Source organism: Buteo buteo, chromosome 16 (genome assembly GCF_964188355.1).
Source record: "Buteo buteo chromosome 16, bButBut1.hap1.1, whole genome shotgun sequence".
NCBI lineage: Eukaryota > Metazoa > Chordata > Aves > Accipitriformes > Accipitridae > Buteo > Buteo buteo.
Window position 1 is genome coordinate 13,695,706 of NC_134186.1, and position 13,607 is coordinate 13,709,312.

Consider the following 13,607-nt stretch of genomic DNA (forward strand, 5'->3'; position numbering starts at 1 on the left):
ATGAGGAAGAGCAAAGGGATGGTGTGGAGGAAGTTGTTGGCTTGAACCGAGGCCTAAACAGTCCCATGCAATCACCTGGTAGCAGAAGAGCTTGGGCATGACCTGCCTAATCTGGTGTTCTCTTTCTCTTGTTCTTGTGTGTGTTGGAGAGTGAATTCTTCAGGAAAGTAAGATTTACTGACAAAGAATTTGGTGACAAAGAATTTGGAGAACCCTAGGTAAACAGCTAATCAACCTTTTTCAAATATGTAACATAAAGGAACTGGAGATCATGATGCTATCCAGTCTTAAGTATAGAAGGCAGCTGGAGATAAGAGAATGTCTGTGTGGTACAAAAGTACCAAAAAGATCTTGGGTACTGGGCTGCTTCATTAAAAAAGCAAAACTGTTGCAATCTTGTCTAGACCAGTGAAGCTAAACGAAGAGCTTGCTGTGAAATGCTTACAGATATTTTCACTTCATTTTGCAGGTATTTTCATAAAGTTACAGGGAAAAAAAGTCATCTTAAATGAAAGCCACTTCCATGCACATTCCCAGACATTGATTGATTTGGTTTTGGTTTTAAATGCTTTTCACTACTCTTGTCATTCGTGTGAACAGCCAGGGAGAAAGTGGGCTGACTTATTTTGTGTTATACGTTATCAAAGTCTTTTTGTTTAAACTTGAGTCTAATCATAGGCTGTTTTACTAACAAAGTCTGTTCAGCTTTTAGATTAGAAGAAAACAATATTAAAAACATAAAAACTATTGTAACATGATTTTGACTGGTAGCTAAAAAGTGAGAATGGAGAAACCAAGAATTCTTATTCTTGACCTAAATTCACTCTTGTTGAAGTCAAATTGCTATGCTCTCTTAAGAATTATTTTGCTATGGCACCAAAGAAGGAAATGTATTTGGTCCTATCTCATGCTATCTTTCTAGTGTCATCTCTGATGGAACAATGTCAGGTGATTTTACACTTCAGGAATGGTTGCCTGGAGTAATTTGGTTTGAAATAACTTATTTTTGCTATTTCAAATACACTAACTTCCATTTTCAAAGCCATTTAAATACAGGTTGTAGGTTGCATTCAGCAAAGCCTTGACCTTCCAAAAATAATCATGTGCGCAGGCCCATTGACATTAAAAGATCACTGGATACTAGGTGTGAGAATCCAGTAGGAATATAAATTCCTTCTTTAAAGCCTAAAGCACTAACCTGTGCTTTGAGCTGCCTTTATAAGTCCTTTTTTTAAGGTGTCCCGTAGCCAAGGCTTCATCTGGAAATTTTCTTCTTCCCCCACTAAAGAGACAACCAAATTGGGAGCTGGTAGCTTCCATTTGTTGAGCATAACTTCAAATATAATTCCAGGATGAGTGGTACTTGGGACCTTAATAAACTTCAACAAATAAAACAAAAACACTGAATGACAATGGGACAGTAGGATATAGTAGAGATATTGTTCATGGTGAATGCAGAGGGAAATTTATCAACTTGGTTATTTATGAAAAACTTATTTGAGCAAGACCTGACAGAACTAAATACTAGGATGAATTTAGCAGGCTTCTGTATAATTGTCATCTCACTAATTGTGTCAGTTCCATGGGTTAATTCTGTGTTGCAGACTGACGTATTGCTCTCTCCTTTAATGCTGCTATTCCTCTTGAACTGCCTTCAGTTTCATGACAGTCTAGCAAAGCCAAAAAAATTTCATAGGCGTTTCTTGTTTCTGCACTAGCTGAAATATTTGCCTGATTTCATGTCTGTTTTTCAAGGACGTGTTACATGAATCCATTGCTTCTTCCTGTGCTGTATAAATTTTGGCTTTGTGCTTAAGACTTTATGATGAAACAAAATCTTAAGGCAGATTTCTGGTCCTAGGAATTCCTTCTGCTCTAGCACTAATGTATGCAAGGGACTAGTGAGGAGGTGGGTCTGTCCACATACATCCTTCTCTGCATATTAGCAGAACAGAGAGAGAGAACTTTAAGGAGAGTCTTGAAATGGCTCAAAAGTATGTTTAAAATGTTGAAATCTGTGGTGATTAATTTTTGGCAAAAAGATGTTAAAACATGGAAATGATGCAAACCGAATGAAGCTGGGCACATGATTTTTTTAATTTTTTTTTTTTAAAGGAAAAAGTGATTAACTGTACTTGTAGTGTGTCAGTGCAAGTCAAGTAATTGATTTCTATATATTAGTAGGCCTTATTTTAAATCACATTTATGTTCAGGAAGGTATGGTCCCTACTTTGAGTACAACGTGGTGCTTCACACTGTGCCACATTGACCCTCACTATTACAGTCTCTACGTTTAAAGCTAAGAAGTAACAGCTGAACTCAGTGCTGTACCTTTCCACGTTTCTTCCCAGAAGCTGTGAAATCTATTTCTCCTATGCAGTATGGTAGTTCTCTTTTGAAAGCTTCCTCTTTGTTAGTGCTGCAGAGCTTGATTTCCATTTCCTCCATTGAATTTGTAAGGTGATCACCAGTAGACCAGTGTTCACTGAGATGACAGAAAACTGTAAAATGAGAAGCTGTTTAAACTGGAGAGGCCGCGAAAATCCATTAGTTTACATCTAGCTGAGTTTTTAGTCAAATATTTTACTCTTTTACTATATGCTTATAATGTTCAGCTAAAATTGCAGGTGTTTGTACCAAATGTTAGATGTTATATACAGGAGGAGGCAGATTCCACACTAAAACTATGTAACTTAAGTTATAAAAAGGCATGAAGGAGTAAGGCTCTCTCAACTCTCATTTAGCAGACATAAAGCTGAGTTGCAAGGTGCAAGATCCTGCCATCTGGCCAAAGTCACGTGGGGTGTCTCAGAGCCCAAAGGTGACCCTAATTCTGCAAGAGAGAAGGCGGAGCCTCAGCCACAAACTATTGCAAGCAAGAATAGAGCTGTGTCAGTGAGTGTCTGAGTCATGGTTTCTTGATGTCGTTGTGCATCATGCTACTGTGACTTATCCAACATGAACACTAAATAAGTGATGATATTGTGTTTGTCTGAAGATACTTTAGGAGAGGTTTATTCTCTGTTTGCTGTAGGAATAGGTTATTTATTCATAAGCCAAAGTATTTAAGGCCAGGCTGTACTCGACAAGAACATACAGTTCAAAAAGGCAGGCAGTTTTTTCTACACGTGGCTACAGGAATGACGGTGAGTAATCTGTCCTGGAGTAAAGGTCATACAACAAGAGTTGTTCTTCTGCATTACATGAGACTTGAAAGAAAAGGTCTACTTGCTTTTCCTACGTTCGTTTGACTGAACTGATATAACTATGATTTGAAAAATACAGATTTCAACTTGTATGCTTTGTTTCTTTTCAAAACAAAAGCAATGAAATCGCTCTCTCCCCTCTGCCTTCATCTGCATATTCAAGTACACAGTCAGTCCTTTAAAAAATCCTTGTGATAGTAAGCCAGCAATGGTAATTAACCCTGCATTAACCTTTATTTCCTAGTCCAAGAGATTTGCTGTGGACTTAAAAGTGGGTCAAAGTAGCAAGACTCTTGTGTGTCTATTAGGATGCTCCAGTAGAGGGAGCAAGCCCTCCAGCTGTTCCTCTGGGCTGGGACGTTTCTTGGGAGCCTGTATCATGGCTACTTCACCACTACTGCCTCTGTATTTTCTTCTGTTTTCTGTGGAAACGTTGTTTGGAGTTGCCTTTTCTCTTATCTGCGTCTGAAAAGTGGTTATGGGCTCTCTCATGATTTGTTTCCCCTACAGCTATTCTACACCTATGTAGCTACCCTCTAAACTTCTATCAGAGATCACTGCTTTAAAGATGCAGTTCTCATTCTTCTCCCTGCCTGCATGCTAGTCACTTCTGAAGAGAATTGTTTATTCTGAACACTAGGATATCAGACCAGTCTCGTTAAAAGTCTTACATAAAAGAACTTCTTTTGGATTATCAATAATGGTAGTCACAGCAAAGCCCACCTTTTTGTTTGAGTCCACTTTTCCACTGAAGATGTAGCTTTATCTCCTAAGAGCATAGAAGACAGTATTCTGGGAAAAAATAGTTAATACAGAGTCATAACAACACATTTTGACTATTCTAAAGCACAGAAATCACTTCCTGGAACTTGCTGACAGAACAAAGGATTTGATTAAAAAAAGGTATTCAGGACTGAATTTCCAGGGTACATTTAGTCACCATTCATCACTGTCCTAGATAGTACGCATTTATTTATATCTACACACAAGCAATGAACTTGGAATAGATAGCAATTTAGAGAGTAATCTGATGGTTAATTTGGCCTCCATAGATAGGCCCCAAGTGGTTAATTTTGTCTAGTTCTAGATCCTAGCTTGCAAAATTTGATCATGTGGTTATCTGTGACTTCTCTTTTGGAATAAAGACATTGAGCTGCTGAGACTTATAAGGAATATTCTTGCATTATTTTTTTCCAGAAATAGCACGTTACTTGATTTTCAGTTTAGGAATTCTGGTTTTCAATGGTAGTGAACAATAATGAAGGAGACAAAAATAGATAAAATGCAGAAACAGAAGCTTTGTTCACAAGCTTCTATAAGACTGGAAAGTGAGGAAGGCAGCTGGTAACTGGCACTACACAGGGCACAACTTTTTTCCCTTTTTTTTTTTTTTTTTTTTTTTAAATCAGTCAGTCTCTGAACCATGACATTAGATACTGAGAGCTTGTTTTGGGGAAGTATTACTCCATCTTTCCATCCTGTTCTTACACCACTTCTTCAGCATTCCTGCAGGCTGCTGTCTGTAATGGGATACAGAGCTAAATGGAATTTGTTATGATCTTCTACAGCTGTTCTTGTGTTCAATATTCCAAGCCAGGAAGACTTCCAGTGTCAAGAGCAGAAAGTGGTAGTGACAGAATGGCAAAACAAGTCCAAAAATTATGCAGGATTCTGAATAGTATCGATGCAAGAATATAATGTAGCCCTATATGGAGCTGAGAATCTACACTAGATGAGATCCTGGACTGTTATGGAGTGGTATTTCCTAAGTTTCTGCATGCAGCTTTCAGGAGCTTTTACAGTCAAAGCCAATGAGCAATGCCAAGTAGCTTGCTGCTTTTTGGTTTTGTTTGCTGGGTTTTTTGTTTTGTTTGGTTTGGTTTTGGGTTTAGTGAGATTTGACACTTTGACAGTTTTTCTTGATTTATCTTCTACCTGTTGTTTGACTTCCAAGGAATAAATACTGTGACTTTCAGTATGATTGCAGTAGGTACAAATGTTCCATGTCAGTGCAATGTTCCACCCAATGGTGCTAACGGAGCAAGGAAATGTTGCTTTGGTATTTAAAGGTGTGGGGAAGAAGATTTTAAAGGCTGCCCTATAGATACTATACAAGAGGGAAAAAATAAAACCAGGAGTTCCTTTGTATTATGAATGTTGCAAAATCACCAGAAAAAACCCTGCTGCATAAGATTTGCAGATGTAGTTCTTAAGCAGAAAGGCTGACCACATTAAATATTTCCTTACCTTCCTCTATAGCTGTCTCAGCTACTGCAGTGTAACCCCTTGCTCTTATGAGCAGAAGCACAGAACACTGCATGGATCTCTTCAAGTACTGCACGTTGCCTTACCACCGCTTTGCACTGCAGTGGAGCTTCACTACATACTGATCAGTCAGCATACAGACTGCATTATGTCTCTAATATTTGAATATATATTCAAAAGAGGATATAGTCAGCTCTGTCATTTCCTCCTGGATTGTTAAGGCTTCTGTTCTTAAAAAGCATGTGGACATTTCACCCAGTGTCCTCTAACAAGCAAAGTAAGCATGTATTAACACACTATGTAATATAATTACAGTTTTTTGGAGTGCCTTTCTCCTGGGTTTAATTCAGCCTTGTTCTGCTTGGTTCCAGCTTTCATGTAAGTCTCTAGTGGTTTCAGGGGCTATTGCTTTGAGACTTCAGGCTGTACTAGATTGCAAGTGTGTCAGGTCACAGTAATTGGGTCAAATCTTTGTGGTCGAAGTCATGACATTCCACTGCTGTCAGCTTAACTATGGTCAGCTTGCATCACTATAACATCACAGAGTATTGTTTAATTGCAAGGGTCTGGAACAGGTCCATGCCTTGCGAAAGAATAGGCTGATAGCCAGAAAGAGGAGCATGGTCTAAGCACTTTTTGGATGAGAGGAAAGGTAGGGAGGAAAGCAAAGAAGAGATAAAGGCTATAAACACAGCTGGATAAATAACCAGTGGCGGATGACCAGTACTTCTTAATTTTCTCCCTTTCCATATACTATTTTCTGTTAAACTTTTTAGAAAATTCCCACTTTTATCCTAATACTTAAAGTTTTTCCCCCTCCATTATCTCTGAGAATGCCATTGTATTAAATTTGATGAAAAGATTGCTTAAAGGCAAGCAATCAGAAATACTTGGCGGGGGGGGGGAAGCCACAGAAATCTTGCCTGCCCCAATGTGTGCGTTCATATTTTATATTTTGTGTACATATGTATATATCAAGCAATCTTTAGTTCTGGTTCAGACTTAAGTACAGATTTTTCTATCTAGGCTGCTGCTACATGTTTGAGTTTGTAGGCCAAATTCTGTCCTAGATGTTCCCATTGACTATAAATACAAACATCTATGGAAAGAATGTACCTTTAATGATTACCAGATTTGAAATATAACCTAGAAAACTATTTCTAACTAGCAAAGCAAGTTAAGACAATTATGAGGAAAAGAAAATTGCCAGTTCCACCTACATCTGGAAATGTGAGTCAATGTCATTTACATTAGGGATGGCCTGATTAAATCATTCCAGGTGTCAGCCAGTCTAATGAATCATTATTTCTTTAACCTCATAAATGGAAGCTGTTAGAATTTTACCATTGTACAGCCAGTGCTTGTGCTGCCGGAGTTTTCAGGTCCTAATGCTGTTTAGTCCTTCATTTTGGGTGGTCCTCACTTCTCATTTGGGCATTCTAGATTGCTAGGATGTAGCAAATTGGCAGGGAGGTGTAACTTCAGGGGGACAGTTGTGATGGCTGTAGGGAAGCTGTACAAGGGGGATGCCTGCAGAGATTCTTTCCTGAAGGATTTATCCAGAAAAAGTGATGAGATCAGAGCCACAGAGAAACATTTTGACACCTAGGTACATCCCTTTCTGTACTGTTCTCCCTCCTGACTCTGCTTCTTCACCCCTCCTCTGCCATGCCTTCTCTCCTCAGCCTCCTTTTCCCCTACAACTTCTCTTGCTGTTTCCCCCAGCTTTCCATAGGTTCTTTCTAGCTATTGTCACTGCCGCTTAGCCCACTGTGGATGTGCAGCTCTTCTTCCTTGTGTGGTAACAAATGGCAGATGGTTCACCTCCAGATGGGTGACAAGAATATGGGTCTGTTTCATCCTTCCTTTAGACTTTAACCAGGGTTAAGCTGTATGCATGGAAGGAAGAGAGGTCAAATTTGAGCCTTTCAAACATATCTTGTGAAAATGGGCCCAGTCAAGGGATGGCTTGACCTCAATTGTTGTCTTCAGGGGTAATGGTTTGACTAAGAGAGTAGGCGTATGGTAGTCATTACCTCTCAGGACTTAGCAGCAGTAAGAATTCTCCTTCATACTAGCACGCTGATCAGCAGGCTGGGACACACCCTGGCTTTTAATCACTATCAAATTCTTCCACCCACTGAAGGAGTACATTTGAATATGTAGGTGAAATGATTAAATATAGTAATACAGTAGGCCCCGTATTGTTGATGTTAAATCGGTCACAAAGCTCCCCCTTAGCTTCAGCGGCAGATGGAGCAAATCCATTGGTTTATGAACTTCAGAGGAAGCTTTCATGTGGAGCAAAAGAAAACTACAGCAATTACTATGCCCTTACTAGTGCAGGGTGAGCTAGCAATCCTAGAAATCAGAAATCAGAAAAAGAGAGGACTCGCAGTAATGGTGCAAGTGAATAGTAAGGGGGAAACTGTAGTGGAGACAATGAACTTTGCTTGAGCAGGAACAATCAGCTTCCAACACACGTAATGGGATACTATTGGCTGAATTGCAGTTCTGTTGGAAAGGATCTAAGGGTTACAAACAGGCCAAACGTAAGTGAGCGATGCTATGCTGTTCTTGCAAGAGAGAAATGCCATATAGGACAGTATAAACTGGATAGCCTGTGTGAAGTCACTCAGCTGCTCATCAGAAGAGCTTTAGCTGCAATATTCTGTTTGGGTTTGGGTGCCAGGTTTCAAGGGAATTACAGACCAGCTGGAGAAGGTTTGAGCAGGAGAAACAAGAAGGACAGAGATCTTGCACTAAAAGAGAAGAAAAGCTTGAGCAAATTAGAATAGTGTAAGCAAAAGCAGGTAAGACTGCAGGAAGGGAAAAGGAAGAATGTAATAGCCTACCAGTGCAAAAGGAGGATAGGAAAGATGTGTTCTTTATATTTGTGGCTAGAACAGCAACAGACTCAAAGAAAGAATGGCAACAAGGATGCCTGGGGATACAATAGTAACCACACTTGGAGGAATACTTTCTTGGAAAGAATGAAACCCTTCTGCCACTGGTTAAGGAGCAAGTAAAGCAGCCAGGCTACAGTCCTCAATTGTGATGGAGTCTGTATATCATGACCCAAAGAACTTGACCTTAACCTGCATGTTATTGCAACCCTAAGAACTGGAGATGCATCTGCAGCTCAGATCCTCAAGATACACATATGCTTATGTAACTTTACTCATGGAAATGTTCCTACTGACTTTAGTGCAAGTACTCACTCAAGGAAAATTGCATCAGTGAGTTTACTGGGCCAGTGCCAGCAATAATGTAATGGAATTACTTGCTTTCAGTAGTAGCCACATTTTCATTCCTGTTTTGAATTAAAACATAATAAATATGAAGAACAAAGCAGATGCAGGGGATCAGAATAAAGAAAACCAGAGAAGTGAAGGGCAGAGTAAAGACTGTAAAATTCATATTCAGTTTCAGCATGTGTTCCAAAGATTAATTGGATGGACTCTAACTGGTGTGTATGTTTAAGTGTGAAGAAACAAACCCATTATTTTAATCAAGGGTAAATGCAACAGAGAAGGGGAGGTATGAAAAGGCATTAACTAGAATCTAGGAAGGGAAAAATATCTAAACCTGCTGTGGGAATATAAATATATGATGTGAGAAAAAAACAAGTATTTGTTAGGGAAAATAAATGCATATGTATCTGTGTGAGAGACTCATGTATATACATCTATGTGCAATTATACACGTTATCTTGCTTATATTTATGTTGCAGCTTTGGAAAATGTTTGTCAGGAATTAGCACATTCAAATTCTGGTAATGATGCCTGAAATGTTTCTGCATCACAGCCTAATGACAAAGCAGAATCATCTGCCATGATTGCCAAGGAATTGCTAAATAAAGCATAAAGACCTAGGGGTGGTGAAATACACCAGGAGAAATTATGACCAGCTGTCCTGCATAGGGCTTTGTCATGCAGTAGCAAATAAATCTTTGAGAATTGCACAAATAGAAAAAGGGGACAAAAGAAATTTGACCGTCACGACAAGTGCAGCTTGAACTGTAATACACTACACTTCTCTCGTGTTCAGACAGGAGGGCTAAGAAAAGTTATTAACTGCCAGAGATAAGAGCTGGAGGGATGCAACAAGTACACAGCAAATAACCAATGGGAAGGTTTCTCCATACTTTGACTAGGACAGAGAGAGAGAGGCTAGTTGAGGTTGACAGCAACCTTGGGAATGCATTTACTAACCAGAGATTTTATGAGTTTGCAGACACAGACCCAGATAGGGGCAAACATTAATAGAAACAAGGAACTTGAAGCAAAATCACGCGAAGAAGTGAAGCATAGGAGTGGCCTAGTAAAATAGAAGTTTGGGTTACTTTTACAGGTATGTGAATTGGCCCCACTCAAAGCTTTCAAAAACATCAGTGTTGTCAGTTTCCTTTCTAGAACAGCAGATGTTATAGAATGTTTTTTTCAAGTAATTCTTCCTTACTGTATCTGTGCATAGTCAATAATCAGAAAAAAATGTCAGAGGAGGAAAAAAGTATTTTAAAAACCCCATCAACAACAGCAAGCTATAAAAAGATGTGTGGGAAGACAGCCTTGTTACTGAACCAGTGTAGGCTTTGTTTTAATGTTTCCAGGGTATGCCTCTGGAGCCAGGACACAAGGATGCAGAGCAAATCAGGTATTCACAGGAGTCTTCCCACTAGTTTCTAGGACAGTGGATTACGCTTTGGTTTGGATAGGGTTAGCACCAAGCCTTTAACAAATGAATGTGCAAAATGCTAATGCAAATATAGGTACTTTGTCTTTTTTGTTTCTGTCTTCATCTGCTTAACACAGTAAAGAGCAGCAGAGGCTATTTGAATAATGTACTTCTACTGAGTTTGCAGAAATTTGCATACGGATGTCAGCCAGTGAATTTCATAGAAGTGAATTTATTCTGGGGAGAAAACTGGAGGGGGTGGAGAGGTGATAAAAGGGAAATGTAGACATCAGGGAAGTAAACAATGGAAGGAGCAGGTGGAACAGATGAGAGAAAACACACAGCAACACTGCTTGATTAAAATAAAGAAATTGGCTGTGCTTACATAGCATATTGTATATGGTGTGTGGGGGGAGGCTGACACTAGCTTCAAATACTCCTGGACCTTCACTGCTCTGTTCCCACAGCATGGCATGCCACTTTGAAGCTGTGCCAACACAACTCTTTGTGTGGCCTCACAGTGAATCAGATTGAGTGCACTTAAAAAGAACTCATTTTTGCCAGGTCATTTTTCAGCAAAATCAGTTCACTAATGTGGTATACAGCATGACACGCAAACTCCTGAAAATAGTGTATTGCGAAACCGCAGCTATAGTTCATGCTGAAAGAATATACAAGAATGTGGGAATAGTTCCAATTCAGAACAAGTGCTTCAGGAAGGGCAATGTTCAGATAAGGCAGACAAAACCTTACCTGAAAATTTTAGTTGAAGCTGGACTGTACATGGACGCAGGCAAATGAGTACTATTGAAAGCAAAGGGCATGATGAATACTACTGAAAGCAGAAGTATTAGAAAATAAAAAGGACCACCATGTGTGAACTGGAAAGGCTTGAAATAATCTAGTGTGGTTTTGCCCAGGTCAACTAGTATTTTTCATTTGTTAAGATCTTAATATATCATACTTGTAGAATCTGCAAAAATTCACAAATGTTTTTCTTGATGCCAACAGCTGACTTCACAAATTTAGCCCTTAGCATTAAGCTAAGTACAAATATTTACAAACTCCACTTTACAAGCTATGCTAAAATATTCTTTACCTCTTTTCAAGTTTGTCATGTGTACAGGTTTTTTTCGGTTTTGGGGTTTTTTTTGTTCAATTTCATGCCTGTAGCCATGCATTCTTTTATAGACAAGAGCAATTTTTACAGGGGAAAAACCCCTTCACTGTGTTTCCTTGTGGGACTGCTTTCATCACCTCCTATTTATAAGAGCTTGTTCCGTGCTTTAGGCAAATTTTGTGAGCTCGAAGGGGAAGTATATTCAAAACCAAGAATCTCTTTTGCATAAACCATATACAAGGTGTACTTTGAGAATTCCAAACCTTAGGACAATAATTTAGTCTATTTTGTTTCTTAAGTACAACAAAACTGCAGACACAATTTTGCACTTAGTGCATTGTGCAGAAATGGTAATGGCAAAATTGTTCATCAACTGTTCTAAGTTTTTTTCCCTTGATAAGACATGAATCTTTCTCTGTCTTTTCCATTAACTACAGAACTGAAGTTGCATTTGGATGTGATTGTGAATTTCAGCAAGCCTTGGGCTTAAGCACCCAAGTTCACTGGGCCGTGTTGCACACTTGGAAATCAGACCCACTAAATGCACTATGATGTATTTTTTAAATCTTTTTTTCAGAAATTTGTATCTCTTGCATATTGCAAGCCCTGACAACCCTAGATTTTAAATATATGCCTATTGCCCACTACAAGGAAGCCTGCTCTTTCTTTTTTCCTCTGGATAGTATTGATTTTTAACTCACAGTTGCAGCAAATCATAGTCAATTTGCTCTTTGGCGGTCTTCCTCAGGTTACTTATAAGATAGGTTCAGATCAGATCCAAATGAATGAGGAGACTATAAGACTGCAAGGCACAGAAGAAAGTGTCTGAACGTGGCATATAGATGAAAATGGTTGACCTAAGGTTGTTAAGAACTGCTTCAGTGTATAGGAGAAAGGGACCTCACTTATTCTTATATGTTTGGGAAACTCAAGAACATGTCTGCCTGCAGATAGACAAGAGGCATGTGCTGGCACAGGGATTCCAAGTCTGTCAAATTCACTGTGTGCTAAAAGCCTCTGTTGCTTCCCCATAGACACATGCTTTCCCTATATCTTTAACAGTTCTGCTGGCAGGTGTACTCATGGCAATAACCAGTTATAAGCAGGAGGTAAATCTTCAAACATGACTAATTCTGTGCTTGACAGAGGTTAACATGCTGTAGGAGAGAAATAGAATAACAGATGCTTTCCTTCACTTGATGTTTATACACATTCAAGTATTACCCTGGTCAGTTTTTTTCCTGCTTGCAACCTCTGCTTTTTATTGAGATGAAACTTGGAGGTGCAGGAATGAACAAGAACATTTATAATAATTCTCTGTCATCTCTAAAGATTTGCTCCATAACTGACAAAACTGATTTGTAAATCATAGATTAATTTTACTTTTCTCAGATGGCTGTAAGGAAGCTATATGCAACAAAAGATTTCCTCTCTTAGACAGTGATTTTGTTGTTGTTGTTTGTATTTCATCATGGCTTCTTTAAGTTTACAGTCAAACCAGCCAACAAAACCATTAAGCCTTATATGCCTCCTGACTACTCTAGAAATACCTCTTCCTCTTCAACAACTGAACTTTCCAAGTAGTGTTAAACTGGCTTCTGCCTCACCCAGCATAATTTGGTCCTGAAAAGAGCAATTACAGAGCAAACTTGCTATTGCAAGGGATGCTTCCCCCCCTTCATTTCTACAGTGTGTAATACAATGTTGGGTGGTTTGGGGTTTTGGAGGGGGTTCAATACCTGCAGATCCAAGGTGCTGTGATGAGAGAAAAAAACCAAACAAAACCCCACTATATCAATCCAGTTTCTGTAGATGGAACTCTACAGGGAGGTGGATAGATGCACAGTTTCAGTAAAGAAAGTGCAAGGTCCTGTTTTATCATAGGAGCAATGTAGCTACAGATCTCAAATACAGGATGCTATGCAGGGTAAAGTTTTGTAGTGCTCTAATATACCACAACTTTAATGAGATGCCTTACCGTTATACTTGTGACACAGACAAGGCTCTTCTCTAGAAAATGGAATACTTAATATATGAAAGAGGTGATGAATTTTTATCTGTCACAAAAAGAGATTTTAAAAGGTCCCAATTACTCCAAGTAACCTATACAATCAAGATGCCCTTAGTAGTTAAATAAAACTAGAAATATGCTTACACTTCATGGTGCTGTCACAGATTTCCTCAGATGAACAAATAGAAGCTTAAATCAGCTACCCTGACAAGTAAGCTTTTTGTTCCAGGAAGTTAAAAAGTTTCACAGTTGATGCTAGATTCATGAGCCATCTCCTCATAGGTTATATCATGATGTAGCACTATGCAGGAGGCAAGAGCTGAGAATA

At 39.0% G+C, this 13,607-nt stretch overlaps 1 protein-coding gene across 1 annotated transcript in view; it reads right to left on the reverse strand.

Moving 5' to 3' along the window:
• The window catches only part of TRPM5 (transient receptor potential cation channel subfamily M member 5), a 41,963-nt gene extending 36,339 nt beyond the window's left edge, over positions 1 to 5,624 (reverse strand). Inside the window, exons 1-3 of the mRNA XM_075047912.1 lie at positions 5,454 to 5,624; positions 2,332 to 2,501; positions 1,199 to 1,379 (exon numbers count right to left, since the gene is read on the reverse strand). Coding sequence (XP_074904013.1) covers positions 1,199 to 1,379; positions 2,332 to 2,501; positions 5,454 to 5,526 — 424 coding nt within the window. The 5' untranslated portion in view covers positions 5,527 to 5,624. The remainder of the gene's footprint in view (positions 1 to 1,198; positions 1,380 to 2,331; positions 2,502 to 5,453) is intronic.
• Between the last annotated feature and the right edge of the window lie 7,983 nt (positions 5,625 to 13,607).